The sequence below is a fragment of the Choristoneura fumiferana genome, chromosome 16 (assembly GCF_025370935.1).
Source record: "Choristoneura fumiferana chromosome 16, NRCan_CFum_1, whole genome shotgun sequence".
Classification (NCBI taxonomy): domain Eukaryota; kingdom Metazoa; phylum Arthropoda; class Insecta; order Lepidoptera; family Tortricidae; genus Choristoneura; species Choristoneura fumiferana.
Genome location: NC_133487.1, coordinates 8,317,080 through 8,331,740, shown reverse-complemented (window position 1 = coordinate 8,331,740; position 14,661 = coordinate 8,317,080). Strand labels below are relative to the sequence as shown.

Below are 14,661 nucleotides of genomic sequence, written 5' to 3'. Positions count from 1 at the left end.
ATTAACAAAAACAGAACCGACTAAAAAACATAAAAATAATTTTCTAATAGCTTGAAGTCGGTGCCTCAGCACGAACCAGCAGGGCCCAGTTTCTCGAAGCGTATTAGTCTAATAATATTAGTGTTTTGTCTCATTTTGTGATACGATTTATGAGACAAAACACTAATGTTATTAGAATAGTATTACTCATATGCTTTGAGAAACAGGGCCCTGGAGTGATTAAAGCCCAGTAGGAAGGTGAGGTAGACTATAGTTCCACTCCTGCGGGGTCGTGCTGAGGCACCGAATTCAAGCTAGTATAAAAATATTTTCAAGTTTTTTGTAGTAGGTTGGTTCCATTATTGAAAAAAAAAACATTTTGGAATCGGTGTCACTTTTTTATTAAAAAACTTTTAACTTTTTATTACTTTTTAGTGATTTGCTGCCAAAGAACATCTCACAACGATTCCATTAAGCCCAAACACGGCTTAGTTACATTGTTTTATGAAGAGATCTTCTGTCGGGTCGGTATAAATCGGTATACATACATACATAGATTCATACATGCATACATATATATATTTACATACATACATACAGGTCAAACTGAGAATCTCCTTTTTTTTGAAGTCGGTTATAAATGTGTATACACGACCTTAATGGTAAGTCCATAAAGTCATGTATAAATAGGGTGCTGTATCCGTATCGATCCTTTTGTTGTTGATATTACGTATAAACAATATAAAAGTCGACTATTTTATTCACATAAATACAAAAATTTAAGAAAAAATAACCATATAAAACTTAACTATAAACTACCTAAGTTAAAAACCCACAGGAGACCCACTTGCTCGTTTGCCTTCCAGTCGAATAAAAAATAATAATAATAATAATTATACCTACTAAAAGGAGAAACACTTCAAAAGTTTGCTGTTCTACATTAACCTAATAGATAATAACTAATAACAATAGCAAGGTCTAAATAACTATGGCTGAGAGTTTATTTAAAGGTAAGAAATTCAATGAGAAAGTTTGTATTTATTTATATTGACCTGGATAACTCACGTCTTAAATCGAGTTTAGCTCGACGTTTCGGGCTAATCCGTAGCCCTTCTTCTTAGGGGCAACGCGACTCGATTTAAGACGTGAGTTATTCGGGTCAATGTAATTAATATGAGTTTAGTTTCATGGTAGTTTAATGTTCAAAATTGCAAATCTTTACGGAGTAAGTTTGTCAAAATAGAAGAATGGTTTACTATGCCACTTTTCTGGGTTATTCAGGTGCAGTGTAACTTAAAATGCTAACTAGTGCAATTCGTAAATTTTTCGATTTTCATAATTTAAAATTTTGGGATAGGTATACAATTTTTTTAACAGTTTAGGAAACTAAATAATAATACAGCTTCGTTTACAAATTATTGTTTATTATTTTCGATGTTGATTTGTCATCATTATTCATTATAATTGAACGCAATAAATATTTACATAACAACATGTTTAACAGTCTTTAGTTAAGGTCCATAGTTTACCAGCCGTAGTTACCGTAGGCACCAGAGTAGGTAACGTGAGAGACAGCAGGGGCGGCAGAGTATGTCACGGCAGTCTTGACTACGGGAGCGCCGGCGTAAGTAGCCACGGCGGGGGCAGCGTGGTATGTCTGGTAGGCAGGCGCGGCGTAGGACTTAGCGACTACGGGGGCAGCAGCATACGCAACCGGGGCAGAGTGGTAGGCAGAGACTGCGGGTGCAGCGTAAGTTTTGGCAACAACGGGAGCGGCAGCGGCATAAGCCACGGGAGCAGAGTGGGTCGAGTACGAAGAATAGGACACGGCGGGAGCAGCGGAGTAAGTGGCCACGGCGGGAGCAGTGTGGTAGGACTGGTAGGCAGGAGCGGCGTAGGCCTTTGTGACTAGAGGAGCGGCGGCAGCGTACGCGACAGGGGCGCTATGGGTAGAGTGAGTAGAATAAGATGAGTAGGACACTGCTGGGGCGACGGCCTTAGCGACAACGGGGGCAGCGGCGTAAGTAGCCACAGCAGGGGCGGCGTAGGTCTTAGCGTACGCGACAGGGGCAGAGTGGTAGGTATGCACAGCGGGCGCGGCGTAAGTCTTAGCGACTACGGGAGCGGCGGCGTACGCGACCGGGCTGGTGTGGTACGCAGAGACGGCGGGAGTGGCGTACGCCACGGGGGCGGAGTGCGTGGAGATGGACTGGTACGAGACGGCGGGAGCGACGGACTTGACGACGGGTGCGGCGTAGGCGACGGGAGCGGCGTGTGCGGCGTAAGACACGTGCGCGGGCGCAGCGTACGACAGGGGAGCCGCAGCGTGTAGGAGGTTGCCGGCGGAAGCGATGCCCGCGGCGCACAGAACTACTACCAGCTGAAAGAAGAAAATAAATTAGTTAAACAATTTGGAAAGATATCAATTGGATAGTCGCATTTTTAGCTTGCTATTCTAAAAATCAATAGAATATATGAGTTACAAAAGAATAGCTAAAGATATAACAGAAAAACATTAAAACACTAGTATTATATTCGTATTCGTATCTAGTCAATTAAATATTATTTATTTTTGTGCTTTCTTCCACTTTTAATAAGTAATTATTTTACAAAGGCGATTTACCTAAAACTTGCGCCTAAGTAGGTAAATTAAGTATATAATATAACTTTTCATTTACAAACTACATTGATTATTAAAATTCCTATGTTTCTTTTCATTTTTAAACGTTTACTTTTTTTAATAAAAATATTTTTCTTTTTTACCTTTGCGAACATGTTTAATCCGTGTGTTTTGATGACAGAATAATTCCAAGAGCACATGCGTTCTCTTTTATACCAACGAGAACAAACTGGTATCGAATCCTCGAAGCTATTCGGTGCAACTAAAGTCCACTGTATTACAAAATAGCGCTTCGGGCGTTATAATTATACAGTAGTGAGAACGAGTATCGCATGGCATTATAGTGTTAACTGCAACAATGTCAGGGTGAAGCTCCACCCAAAATAATTCAGTATAATAAATCCAAAATTTGTTTACAGGGTCGTCGTAGTACCGCAATAAAGTAAATTACGGATCGACCTTAAAATTGTCGCTCTTGATTCGATATTATATCCTATGTGAATAAATTTGATGTTCTTGTGACATGAATGATTGCCGAATTTTAATTAGTTTTGCAACTGTAAGACCTTAGATGATACAAGTTTTACTTTTAAGTTGTGTTATTTAATCTATACGCATAATAGGAAGTAACTGACTGACAGCGTGATAACTGGAGCTGAAGACTCAAAATCGAGCAAGTAAGAAGAGTTTTCGAGATCTCCACAGGACAGGGAATAAAACAGATATACAATAATTCGTTTTAAATGGCTTTATCTCCGTAACTATCTTAGTATCAATTTAAATTGTTGTAAGAATTAATATCAGAGATTCTAAATGCATAGGTGCATGTATGTTTAACTTTTTAATATACGTTAAATATAGGCGAACTTATCCCATAAAGGAATCTCTTCCATTTAACATTCGAAAGATTGTCAGGAAAACAAAACAAGAGTAAATATATCACGAAAAGTTAAAAGAGCCTAAACCTAAAATTAACCTACTTAAATACTGACGGAGTAAAGAATAAAAAAAATATTTTATACTGCATCTGATGATGATGACACACTTAACTCAAAATTATCTCATTTTACTCTCTAATATTTGTTGAGTGCATCTAGTACCTAATGTAGTGAACGGCTGTGTTACTCTGATGATGAACTCTGGTTGAGTTCGAAACGGATCACCGTAGTGTGGTGGTGGTGACAGTTGGGTTACTGTGATATGCTTGTGTGTTCTTACAGCGTACATTAGCGTACGTTCATGAATTTCCATGTCGTATTTTCTAGGAAAGTTCACGGGGCTACACGGTTTTTCTGTACATGCCACGTGCACGGTGTGATTTAGATTCTCTATAGAAGACGCAGCTTGATATATCGTTGCGAGTATTTGTACTAAAGTTTGATTGCATCAGTGTAACTAAAGCGTGAAATAATTATATTAATATGAAATATCTCGAAATGCAACCTTCAATAACGCGAATAAAGGTAAAACGATATATCGCTTGGTGTATAATTGGGTTGCAACTAAGTCAGATATCAAATTTGAGAACATAGCTGTTAAAATATTACTTACACTATTTATATCCCTACACAGAATAACAAATAGGTGAGCCTCGTTTTGCCGACAAACTATTCATTGAATATTTTTGAAATTCAATTACACACCGAACGTTCAATCGCATTTATTGTTGTGAGCAATGTGTGTATATTTCAACTGTACATGTATGACGGTTCTCAACTTGAGTATCTCAAGGTACAGCCCTGTGACAGACAGACAGATAGACAGGCAGATAGACGACCTATGTTAGCCTTAGTTAGTTACTGTACTTACAGCAAAAATATTGTCGAAGCAAAAATATTGGCGAATGGCAGTTATTAAAATGCGTCTTCTAAAAGAATGTTATAAGCGAGCGTAATTGCCTGGAAATTCCGTTATTTTAAAACAAGGAATATTGGAACTTAGTGCCAATGAAACAAACAAAAATTAAGATCACAATCAAAATTTAAATTTAAATTTTATTTATTTAGTGACTAGTTAAATTAGAACCTAATATAAAAAGACAAATCCTGACTGATCGACTAACGACAACAGTAAGTTACACATCGATAACGATTCGTCCAATATTCAGCTATTATATTTTTATTTAGTGTTAATTTCTCCATATAGGTAAATTGTTATTCCGAATATAACTACCACTAATTTTATATCTGGGAAACAAATATAAATTTTATTTACTTACTGAGGCGAAGTCGTATTCCGTCTATATTGTATTCCGATCTAATTTATGAAAAGCGTAAACAAGGACGCCATTATTACGAAATAATTAATCTGTTCTGTAAATCGATTATTTATTAATTTAATAGATCAACGTATTTTTGTTTATTTTATTATTTACAATACTAGATTTAATTCCAAAGACTGTTTATTCATTTATAAAAGCAGTAACTATTTTCTAATTTTATGGAAAGTAAATAAAAATCGCTTATTAATCCGCGCATTAATCGATTTTTTAAATGACAAATTTTCCGCCATCTCTACGCTAGTCTATGCTACTACAGATTACTTATGTACACACACACACACACACACACACAAATGTTTCAATCAAAAAATAATGTCAGATTTTGACGAAGATTTTTCAAATGAATAATAAATATTGAAATCAAGTGAACTTTGGTGAAAAAAGGGATTAGACATCTAGTTAAAAAACACGAATTATAGATAAATGTGTTATTGATTCGATCCAGTAGGTATTAGTACAAGAATTTTGATGAAATCGGTTTGTTTACACTTTTAATAAATTGAATAGGCATTACGTATAGTCGTCACAATAAGTCACAAAATTGACACAATATTAACCTAACCTAACCTATAGTTGATCAATCATGTTATCTGGGTTTTGTTTATTGCAGGGGGTTCCGCCACCCGAGCCCCCCTTATGGGTGAATTCGCCCCCCCGTCCCCCTTTACAGTTTCGCCTATCCAAGTAACAAATATTCATTCTTTCATTATTTTTTAGGACATATAATATTAGACTAAATAATAATTAGATCTAACAATATTATGGATTCAGCATTTTAGTAATAAAAATTGTAGACTATACAACTATAAAACCAAAAGTAATTTATGAAAAAAACAATGTATGCACAAATTTTTTTATGCAAAATAATAAGTATACCAAACAATTTCGACTAAAAAATTTTAGGAAAAAAATTTTTAGTCCTTGTGAAGGGCACCTATGTCAAGACAATAATGTTTTCTGAAACCATAAAAAATTAAATTCTGCGTGCCTATTATACCTTCCTAGATTAGATTGTGGTATCACAAAATCCAAATTTTGGATCTAAGCATATTTAGAGATAATTTATGGTTGGCCAGAGATATAGGTAGTCATTCACGATGACGCGTGCCGTGGTTCTTATAACAATGTCATTAATTAAGGATTAGTAGTTAATTAATGAAATGCACGACCGCACAGAATGGTCTAAAATGGAAGAGACCTTTACTCAGCATTGGGTAGATCAAGGTTGAAGAAGAAGAAGAAGGAGAATGAAATGTACGTATATATTTTTTTTTTTTGATAAACAGCTTTTATTTTTTTATTTAATTTTGACAAAATCACACGTTTCGTGAATGGCACTATGTATAGTGTAGTAAAGCTACATCATAGTGTCATGATACTTATGATATTTATACCTACTTCCTCGTATAGCGACAGACGATTCGTGAATCATAAAATCTAATAGATATCTTTTTTTAATATATATAAAAATGAATCCTTCATATTTCCCTTGGTCACGGCATCACGCGTGAACGGCTAGACTGACTCGCTAATTCTTTTTTTGTTGTGTTTGCTATTGTCAGGAGAAGGTTCTTATAAAAGAAGATTTAGAAAATTTTAAAAAAAAAACTACACCGGGGCCGAAGCCGCGGGCACCAGCTAGTTATTTATGATTGACAGAGAACACATGTGTCATAGTCCTGGTAAGGGCTCATCAAACTGTATTGGATTAATTATAAATAAATAAATAAATATCATGGGACACATGACACCAATTGACCTATACTACTCCCAAACTAAGCAAAGCTTGTACTATGATACATACATACTTAAGTACATTTTAAACATCGAAGACCCGAGACAAACATTCGTATTATTGTATTATTCATACAAATACGGCCGAGAATCGAAACCGGGACCTCAAGCTTCGTAGTCAGGTTCTCTAACGTCTCAGCCATCTGGTTCTCCATTATAATTATGTATGGGTGTAAAACAAAACAATTTGGTATCGATTCGATTAGTTTATTCAGTACAATTTCTATTTACAACATTCAGCTAGGATTCGACTCAATTACCAACCATAGTTAGCGCCGTGTCCGCTGTAGGAGATGTGGGATACAGCGGGAGCAGCGGAGTACGCGATAGCGGACTTCAGGACGGGAGCGGCGGCCGCGTAGGACGCATACGCGGGTGCGGCGTAAGTGGAGATGGCGGGGGCAGCGGCGTAAGACACAGCAGGGGCAGCAGCGTAAGACACAGCGGGAGCAGCCGCATAGGTGGCAATCGCGGGAGAACCGTGAGAGGTGTGGGACGAGTAAGACGACACAGATGACACAGCTGGGCTGATGGTCTTAGTCACAACGGGAGCGGAGTATGCAGCTACAGCGGGAGCGGCGTAGGAAACGTGGGCGGGGGCAGCCGCGTACGTGGAGATAGCGGGGGCAGCTGCGTAAGTGGCGACTGCGGGGGAACCGTGGGCGGTGTGGGTCGAGTAAGAGGACACGGAGGACACGGCGGGGGTGATGGTCTTGGTGACTACGGGAGCAGCGGCGTAAGTAGCGTACGCTGGAGCGGCGTAAGTCTTAGCGACGACGGGGGCGGCGGAGTAAGTCGCGACAGGAGCGGCGTACGCGGCGACGGGGGCGGCAGCGTAAGCGGCGACGGAGCCTCCGTGCGAGGTGTGTGTGGAGTATGAGGACACGGAGGAGACCGCGGGGGTGATGGTCTTGGTGACGACCGGTGCGGCGATCGCGTGGCTGCTGTAGGCAAGAGGAGCCGCGGCCAAAAGGCCTCCAGCGCGGGCCATGCCCACGGCGCACAGAGCAATGATCACCTGAAAAAAAACGGCAATTTATAATAAATAAGTAATAGAAGTGGTAAAAAGAGATGTTTAAGTAGAGTAGAGTTGCTTGTTAATGTGTATCATCGACGCATTTAATTAGGTCCGTCCCTCCTGGATCCTCCGGCCCTCATTTGAGGACATACTAATTTTAGCTTTCCCGCATTAAGGGGCTTTCTTTGAAGAAATACCAGTTTCGGCTAAATCACCTCCATCCAGGAGGCTTTAGTTTATTATTTCGTGGCTAGTTAGTGGCTAGCAATAAGTTGATAAGAACTGTTAAAAATTCCAATGTACTGTTTTTTATACGAAAATATTGTTTGTACCTTAGCGTACATGTTGCTTTAGCTAGTGTTGGTAGCTGAATAATTAAAGTAAATTGCGCTTCGGTTTTTATACCGTCAAACATTGCACTATTCATTTCACTTTCATTGTCAAGGCAGAATGTAAGCTAGTATGAAGTTACTCATTCGCCAATCGCTAGTGTCGGACGGCCAAGAAGGACTTTTTTGAAAGGGCACCGGAAAGATTAAAGTGATTTTAAATATCAATGAGATAATAATTTTCTTCGTCGTCGGAATCAGGTGGACGACTTGTTGACATGCAATAATATATTTAATACGGAAACAAAAAATCGCACATGATACTTTACATTGCAGTGGAAAAGCAGCTTTACATTGTGGGGATTGACCACTTCTAATTCAAAATAGTGTCCGACTAAAACATGTTTTTTGTCGAAACCAAAACCATTCATTTTCCAACCAGTCATTAATTTTCTGTAATGTTTTTTTTACAAAAAACAGCATATTAAAATGCGATGCATCTCAGCCAAACAAATCACGGCTAATTTCCCACTAATATTATAAATGAAAAACCGCTTTAAGCGAAACTTTTTTCCACGCACTACTAAAGTATGGAACCAGCTTCCTGGGACAGTGTTTCCGGAGCGGTACAACTTAGGGATCTTTAAAAAACGAGCCCATCAGTCTCTCAAAGGGCCGGCAACGCACCTGTGTTACCATGCACTCGTGTTGACAAGTGTCCATGGGCGGCGGTGATTACTTCCCATCAGGTGACCCGCATGCTCGTTTTCCCCCTCTTATATAAAAAAATATGCGAAAATTTGTAAGTCTGTTTGTTTGTTTGCTTATTTGTTACCTTATCACGTCTATACAGCACTTCTATTAAGTACTTAGTATTCAAATCATTGAGATCGTATAAATGTTTTTAAATTTCAAAAGTGTACCCAACCAAAGTGACCCCAACGCGATTCGTAGTACATGTTGAAAGATTTGACGAGGCAAAACGGTGCGGGACTTTTTTTTACTCAAACCGAACTTTCAGCCGAAACATGATTTTTATGCCGAAACCTGCCGAAACCGAAGCTACACGGTCAGACACTAATTCAAAAGCAAAACGTGTTTCTGTAAATAATCATGTGTGACACCTGAATACGTATTTAATTAATTACCTAAGAAAACACAATTCCTATTCATTTAATAAAGTAACAAATAATTTATTTACATTATTTTGCACAATTATGAGTTTACATACATAAAAAATAACTAACCTAAGATATCTTAAAAACTATCTAAAACAATGACAATTAATTAAAAGATCTGCCTGTGGCAGGGTTCCCATGACGCTGGCCGCATTACCCCTTTGGACCGCAAGTGAGATCCGCTGGGATAAGTAGGTAGTACGCGCCGGCTCTTGGGTCCCCAGAAGCGTCGACCAACCGGAACGACAGGGCCTTTATAAAATTAAATTATCTGATAGCTCTTATGCCAAGAAAATAACCAGGGCAGGGCCCGATTGCATAACATAGTACTTTTGAACCGAAATTCACTAATAATTGTAATTTAGTACCTATACAATTCCAACCTTGGCCCAATTATTTATTTCAGAATATTGAAAAGATTCATAATGAGGGCTATCGCGTATGAATTTGCCGCTAGAGGCGCTAGTGTAGTTTGAGGTCTCCGAAATGTCAAATCTCATAGTTTTTGGCTGAAATTAATTATGGCAATGGCGTTCCTGGGCAATGAATGTCTGTGTCTTGAGACAGTTTTGTCTTTCGGAAACCTTTGTCCTCCCTTTTTTTCGAACAAAACGGGGACTATGGAACACTGTGGCATGCTCGATATTTTTATGGTACGGTTTTAAGGCGTATTAAATATGATTTTAATCTAAACTTTGTTTTCACGACCGTAATAACAGACTTTGAAAGCCATACTTAAAAACCTCACGCTACAGTGCGCCATCTAGTGAGACAAAAACAATAGCCCTCATTATTACACTACTAACTATTACTACGGGAAATGTTTTGATTCTATTTTATGAATCATTCATTAATTGCGTCATCATTGCCAACGTTAGTACTCAAGTTGAACCTTGATGCAAGTTTGTAACTAATTTTGATCTATATATTAAAATGTTAGCATTTGCCGTGTTCTAAATTATAGTAGGTAGTTGATGTTTTAATTCCCCTGAGGTAGTATCAAGTCACAACTAACAGTAAATTAATGTAATTTAATTCTGTAAGTAGTTATTTTATGTGCTCTATTTGTATAAATTAAATTTTGTTAATTTAAATTCTATCAACGTTTAAATTCAATAATTAAGTATAATTAATATCGACCGGATGGCCTAGTAGGTACTTAGTGAATCTAAGGAAAAAAAGTCATTCCAAACCTACGAGTATATGGATATACGATTTTTGTCGTTGACTTTCTCGTAGTACAAGCTTGGTTAAGTTGAATTTTTTAATATTTGTATTTATCTTATTCAGCCGCCCGCTTTGGCTAGGTAGGTAGGTAGGTATGCTAATAACGAAAATGAAACTAGTCTCATGAGCGAGTCCTGGCAGCAGCAATGTAGCGCCGCAGCGCCAACGGCAACCTGCGCGTGTTCTCAGACCTGTAGGACTCTCCACTCCTGCGAAGATGGATACAACTCCATACCCACCTACAGCCAAGATATTTGGTCTGCTAATTTCTATTTCTTTACATTAAATGTACTTACCATACTAACACTCGCTAGCTCAGCGGTTCTTAACCTTTTAGTTAGGAGGGACCATTTGACAAAATTTGTCTTGCCATGGACCACCAACTGTTTGAAGGTAATATATGGTAAAAGTAAAATTGTAAATGAATGAACGGTTGCGACCGCTATTTGACTGGCACGTCGTTTTGCCAATTCGTTGTTGAGGGCCTCGCGGACCATTTCGAGTTCTTCCAGGGACCAACAGTGGTCCGCGGACCACCGGTTAAGAACCACTAGTGACCAGCTCATAGGACATTGTTATACTAACTTACAGGTATGGATTTTTAAATAAATAAATTGAATTGAAAGTAAACCTCGTTCTGGCGAAGCTAACAATCAGTCTGGCAAACAGCAATATACCTCAAAATAGATTTGCGACAAATGTAAAGCTAGGTTTTCACATTCGCAAAAATAAGAAAACAATATTTAGTTTTTTTGCAAAGGAAAGAAAAAAATAACAGAAAAGGTACTTGAACCATTCCTCATCAATTGCCGTGATGATGAAAGTACTAGTGATGAATCATTTGTAAGCTTTGAATTTCTTAAGTCACATTTTGACTTTGGCGCAGATCATTGTAAATAAATTAGAATAAATGTTTCTGGGGTAAACTCCAGGCTATACAAAAAAAAAATAACAAAAAATTGAACCGACTACAAAAACCTTGAAAATATTTTTCTTCTTGTTTGAAGTCGGTGCCTCTGCACGAGCCAGCAGGTGTGAAACTAAAGTCGTCTACCTCTTCTAGGTACATTACTATATATTGGGCTTTAATCACTCCTGCTGGCTCGTGCTGAGGCACTGACTTCAAACTAGTATAAAAATATTTTCACGGTTTTGTAGTCGGTTCCATTTCTGTTACCTAAAAAACTTTTTTTCATGGTTTTTAGCGATTTGTAGCCAAAGTGCATCTCACAACGATTCCATTAAGCTCAAACACGGCATGGTTATAGTATTATTTTATAACAGAGTATCGATACCTACGATCTTCTTCATCAGGTCCAGTTCCCAAAATGACACTTTCTGAATGTAAATAATACTTGACTTGGTGTGAAAAATGCCAAAATCGTTATAGGTGTGCTTTTAAAATTCAAGGGTTGCCCTCGACTTATCTAAGATCCCGTATCTTCTTTTAATCTTCTTTAATATGTTGTTCTAGAAATAATGTATCGATATAATAATGAATATTGGTAGTCGATAAATGAGAAGTCCCTATGGCAACTCAAAAGTGCCACGAGAATTCCGGTCAGTGATAATTACAAACACAACAAAAAAACCTAACCTAACCTGGCTAAAGCCGCGGATTACGGAGGATGCAGACTTCTTCCAACCGAAGCAACAACTGGAAGTCTCATCATGACAGCCGAAAGACGTCCACTGCTGGACATAGGCCTAACCTAAGGTTCTCCACTCAGACCAGTCTTGTGCTTTCCGCATCCAAAGCGATCCCGAGATCTTAACAGGTCGTCGCTCCATCTTCTTGGAGGCCTACCGACAGCTCGTCGTAACTGGAAGTCTATGGGGTATCCAACAGTGGATATGGCTAATATGCATATGCTGATGAGATCTTGTCATAACCACCCACAAAGAAAATATTACTTCTATGAATGAGTATAGGTTGCAGTGCACAGTATCAGATGCGACGAGCAGATCCAGGCATGCAAAGTTGTCATACAGGTGCTTGCACCGCGGTGTCGGCACTTGCCTGGACACCATCGCACAGTAGGTACAAATTTCTTATGGGGACACTTAATATCGACGCTTGAAAGGAGAAATCGAATAAGCAACATTTTTTGAAGAGAGTGAGTTATATACACGTTTGGAATCAGTAAATATAACTCACATGTCGCTTAGTCAATGTCTCCTTTCAAGCATCGATATGTGTCACTTCATTTAACTAGTACAGCTGAAGTCAACCTGCGGCCTACCAGGTTCTACGAGTGACCCCATGACAGTGTAGGTAATTATAAATTCAACCATTTCGACTTAGCGACTGCGGCCACTGCGCCATAGCAGCAATAATTTTCACTGTAATCCGATAGGATATAAGGTAAACGTCCGAGTGTCCGACACGTTATGAATGCCCAATAGATGACCCCGTGCTCTTTTAAAGATGAAATTAAAGATGGCGACTATTGGGGCAGTGACGAGCATTCGTACTTAATATTGTATTTTTTTCTCATAACCTGTGTCATAATCTGAGTTGAGTTCACAAATGCTTCAGCAATGCTAGTTAGATACTTATACATAACAATGTGCCTATTCTGCGGGTTGAGATATTTATATATACCTAATCTACTTAAATTAACTTTTGGTGAGAGAAAGGTAGTATATTCCTACAAATCGGTTGCGATGACGGCAACTCTGACTAAAACAATATATTTATTATAGGTATAAAAATAACAAAAAATAAAAAACTTATTTTCTAGACCGAACTTAGTCTTGAAGACATCTTTATCTTCAGAAGTAATTTCACGCGAAGTCAAGACCAACCAATTCTAGATCCCAATGGGGATTATTGGGTACCTATGTGAACCCCGCAGAATACTAGATATTAAATTAGATAATGTAGATTCTATTTGTACTGTAAAAAGGTCCACGAAGTTAAGTTAAGCAAAATTAAATATTCAAAGTCAATTTTACATGTTTAAAAAACAATATTTATTATTTTCATTTTCTATTTACAAAGATTTCGTGAGATTCAGTTTACCAACCATAGTTAGCGCCGTGTCCGCTGTAGGAGATGTGGGATACAGCGGGAGCAGCGGAGTACGCGATAGCGGACTTCAGGACGGGAGCGGCGGCCGCGTAGGACGCATACGCGGGTGCGGCGTAAGTGGAGATGGCGGGGGCGGCGGCGTAGGCCACGTGGGCGGGAGCAGCGGCGTAAGTCGCAACCGCGGGGGAACCGTGAGCGGTGTGGGATGAGTAAGAAGATACGGAGGACACAGCTGGGCTGATGGTCTTAGTCACGACTGGGGCGGAGTACGCGGCTACGGCGGGAGCGGCGTACGCGACATGAGCGGGGGCAGCCGCATACGTGGAGATAGCGGGAGCAGACGCGTATGTGGAGATAGCGGGGGCAGCCGCGTAAGTGGCAACCGCGGGGGAACCGTGGGCGGTGTGGGTCGAGTAAGAAGACACGGACGACACGGCGGGGGTGATGGTCTTGGTGACTACGGGAGCAGCGGCGTAGGCGGTGTAGGCGGGTGCGGCGTAAGCCTTGGCGACGACTGGGGCGGCGGCGTAAGTCGCGACGGGAGCGGCGGCGTACGCGGCGACAGGGGCGGCGGCGTAAGCGGCGACGGGGCCACCGTGCGAGGTGTGTGTGGAGTATGAGGACACGGAGGAGACCGCGGGGGTGATGGTCTTGGTGACGACCGGTGCGGCGATCGCGTGGCTGCTGTAGGCAAGAGGAGCCGCGGCCAAGAGGCCTCCAGCGCGGGCCATGCCCACGGCGCACAGAGCTACGATAACCTAAAATTAATAAAAGTTTATTAATAAAAACGATTCCAAGCGACACAAACAGAACGAAGTTAAAAAGCCATTTCAAACTTTGTTTCCGAGTAAGCACAGATGTTTTATCAGTAAGTATGCTCTGCACGTCTAGTTTGTGTTCGAAACTTTTGTGCGCTATAACGAAACTTGTTTATAGAGGTATTGATTAAGGCTCGCTTCTTTTAAAGCAACGCACTCCATTAAGTCTGAAACAAAGGACAGCACTGTCGAAAGACCGTCCCGTCTCGACAGACGATTGCGAAATATTGCAAAGTTCATTTGACAAATTGTTGGACTGAATTATAATTAAGTTCTAAAAGCTCTAAATTATAAAATTATAGGTAAGCACCTTGGCGTACATGGTGCTGTTTGTAAAGTTGGCAACTGAATAATTTCGGTTAGGAGTGCTCTGGTTTTTATAC

The 14,661-nt window shown here is 39.7% G+C and overlaps 2 protein-coding genes across 2 annotated transcripts; both read right to left on the bottom strand.

The window, feature by feature from the left end:
* Window positions 1–1,382: 1,382 nt before the first annotated feature.
* Window positions 1,383–14,661, bottom strand: LOC141436565 (uncharacterized). The gene is made up of 4 exons (XM_074099568.1): window positions 14,589–14,661; window positions 13,451–14,218; window positions 2,743–2,871; window positions 1,383–2,359 (listed from the first exon to the last, which is right to left on the bottom strand). Exons 1-4 carry the CDS (start codon window positions 14,598–14,600, stop codon window positions 1,505–1,507), a joined length of 1,764 nt encoding a protein of 587 aa, XP_073955669.1. The 5' UTR covers window positions 14,601–14,661; the 3' UTR covers window positions 1,383–1,504.
* On the bottom strand, window positions 6,868–8,064 carry LOC141436032 (uncharacterized). Its single transcript, XM_074098868.1, has 2 exons — window positions 8,025–8,064; window positions 6,868–7,692 (listed from the first exon to the last, which is right to left on the bottom strand). The coding sequence occupies exons 1-2, from the start codon at window positions 8,034–8,036 to the stop codon at window positions 6,931–6,933; spliced, it is 774 nt and encodes a 257-aa protein (XP_073954969.1). The 5' UTR covers window positions 8,037–8,064; the 3' UTR covers window positions 6,868–6,930.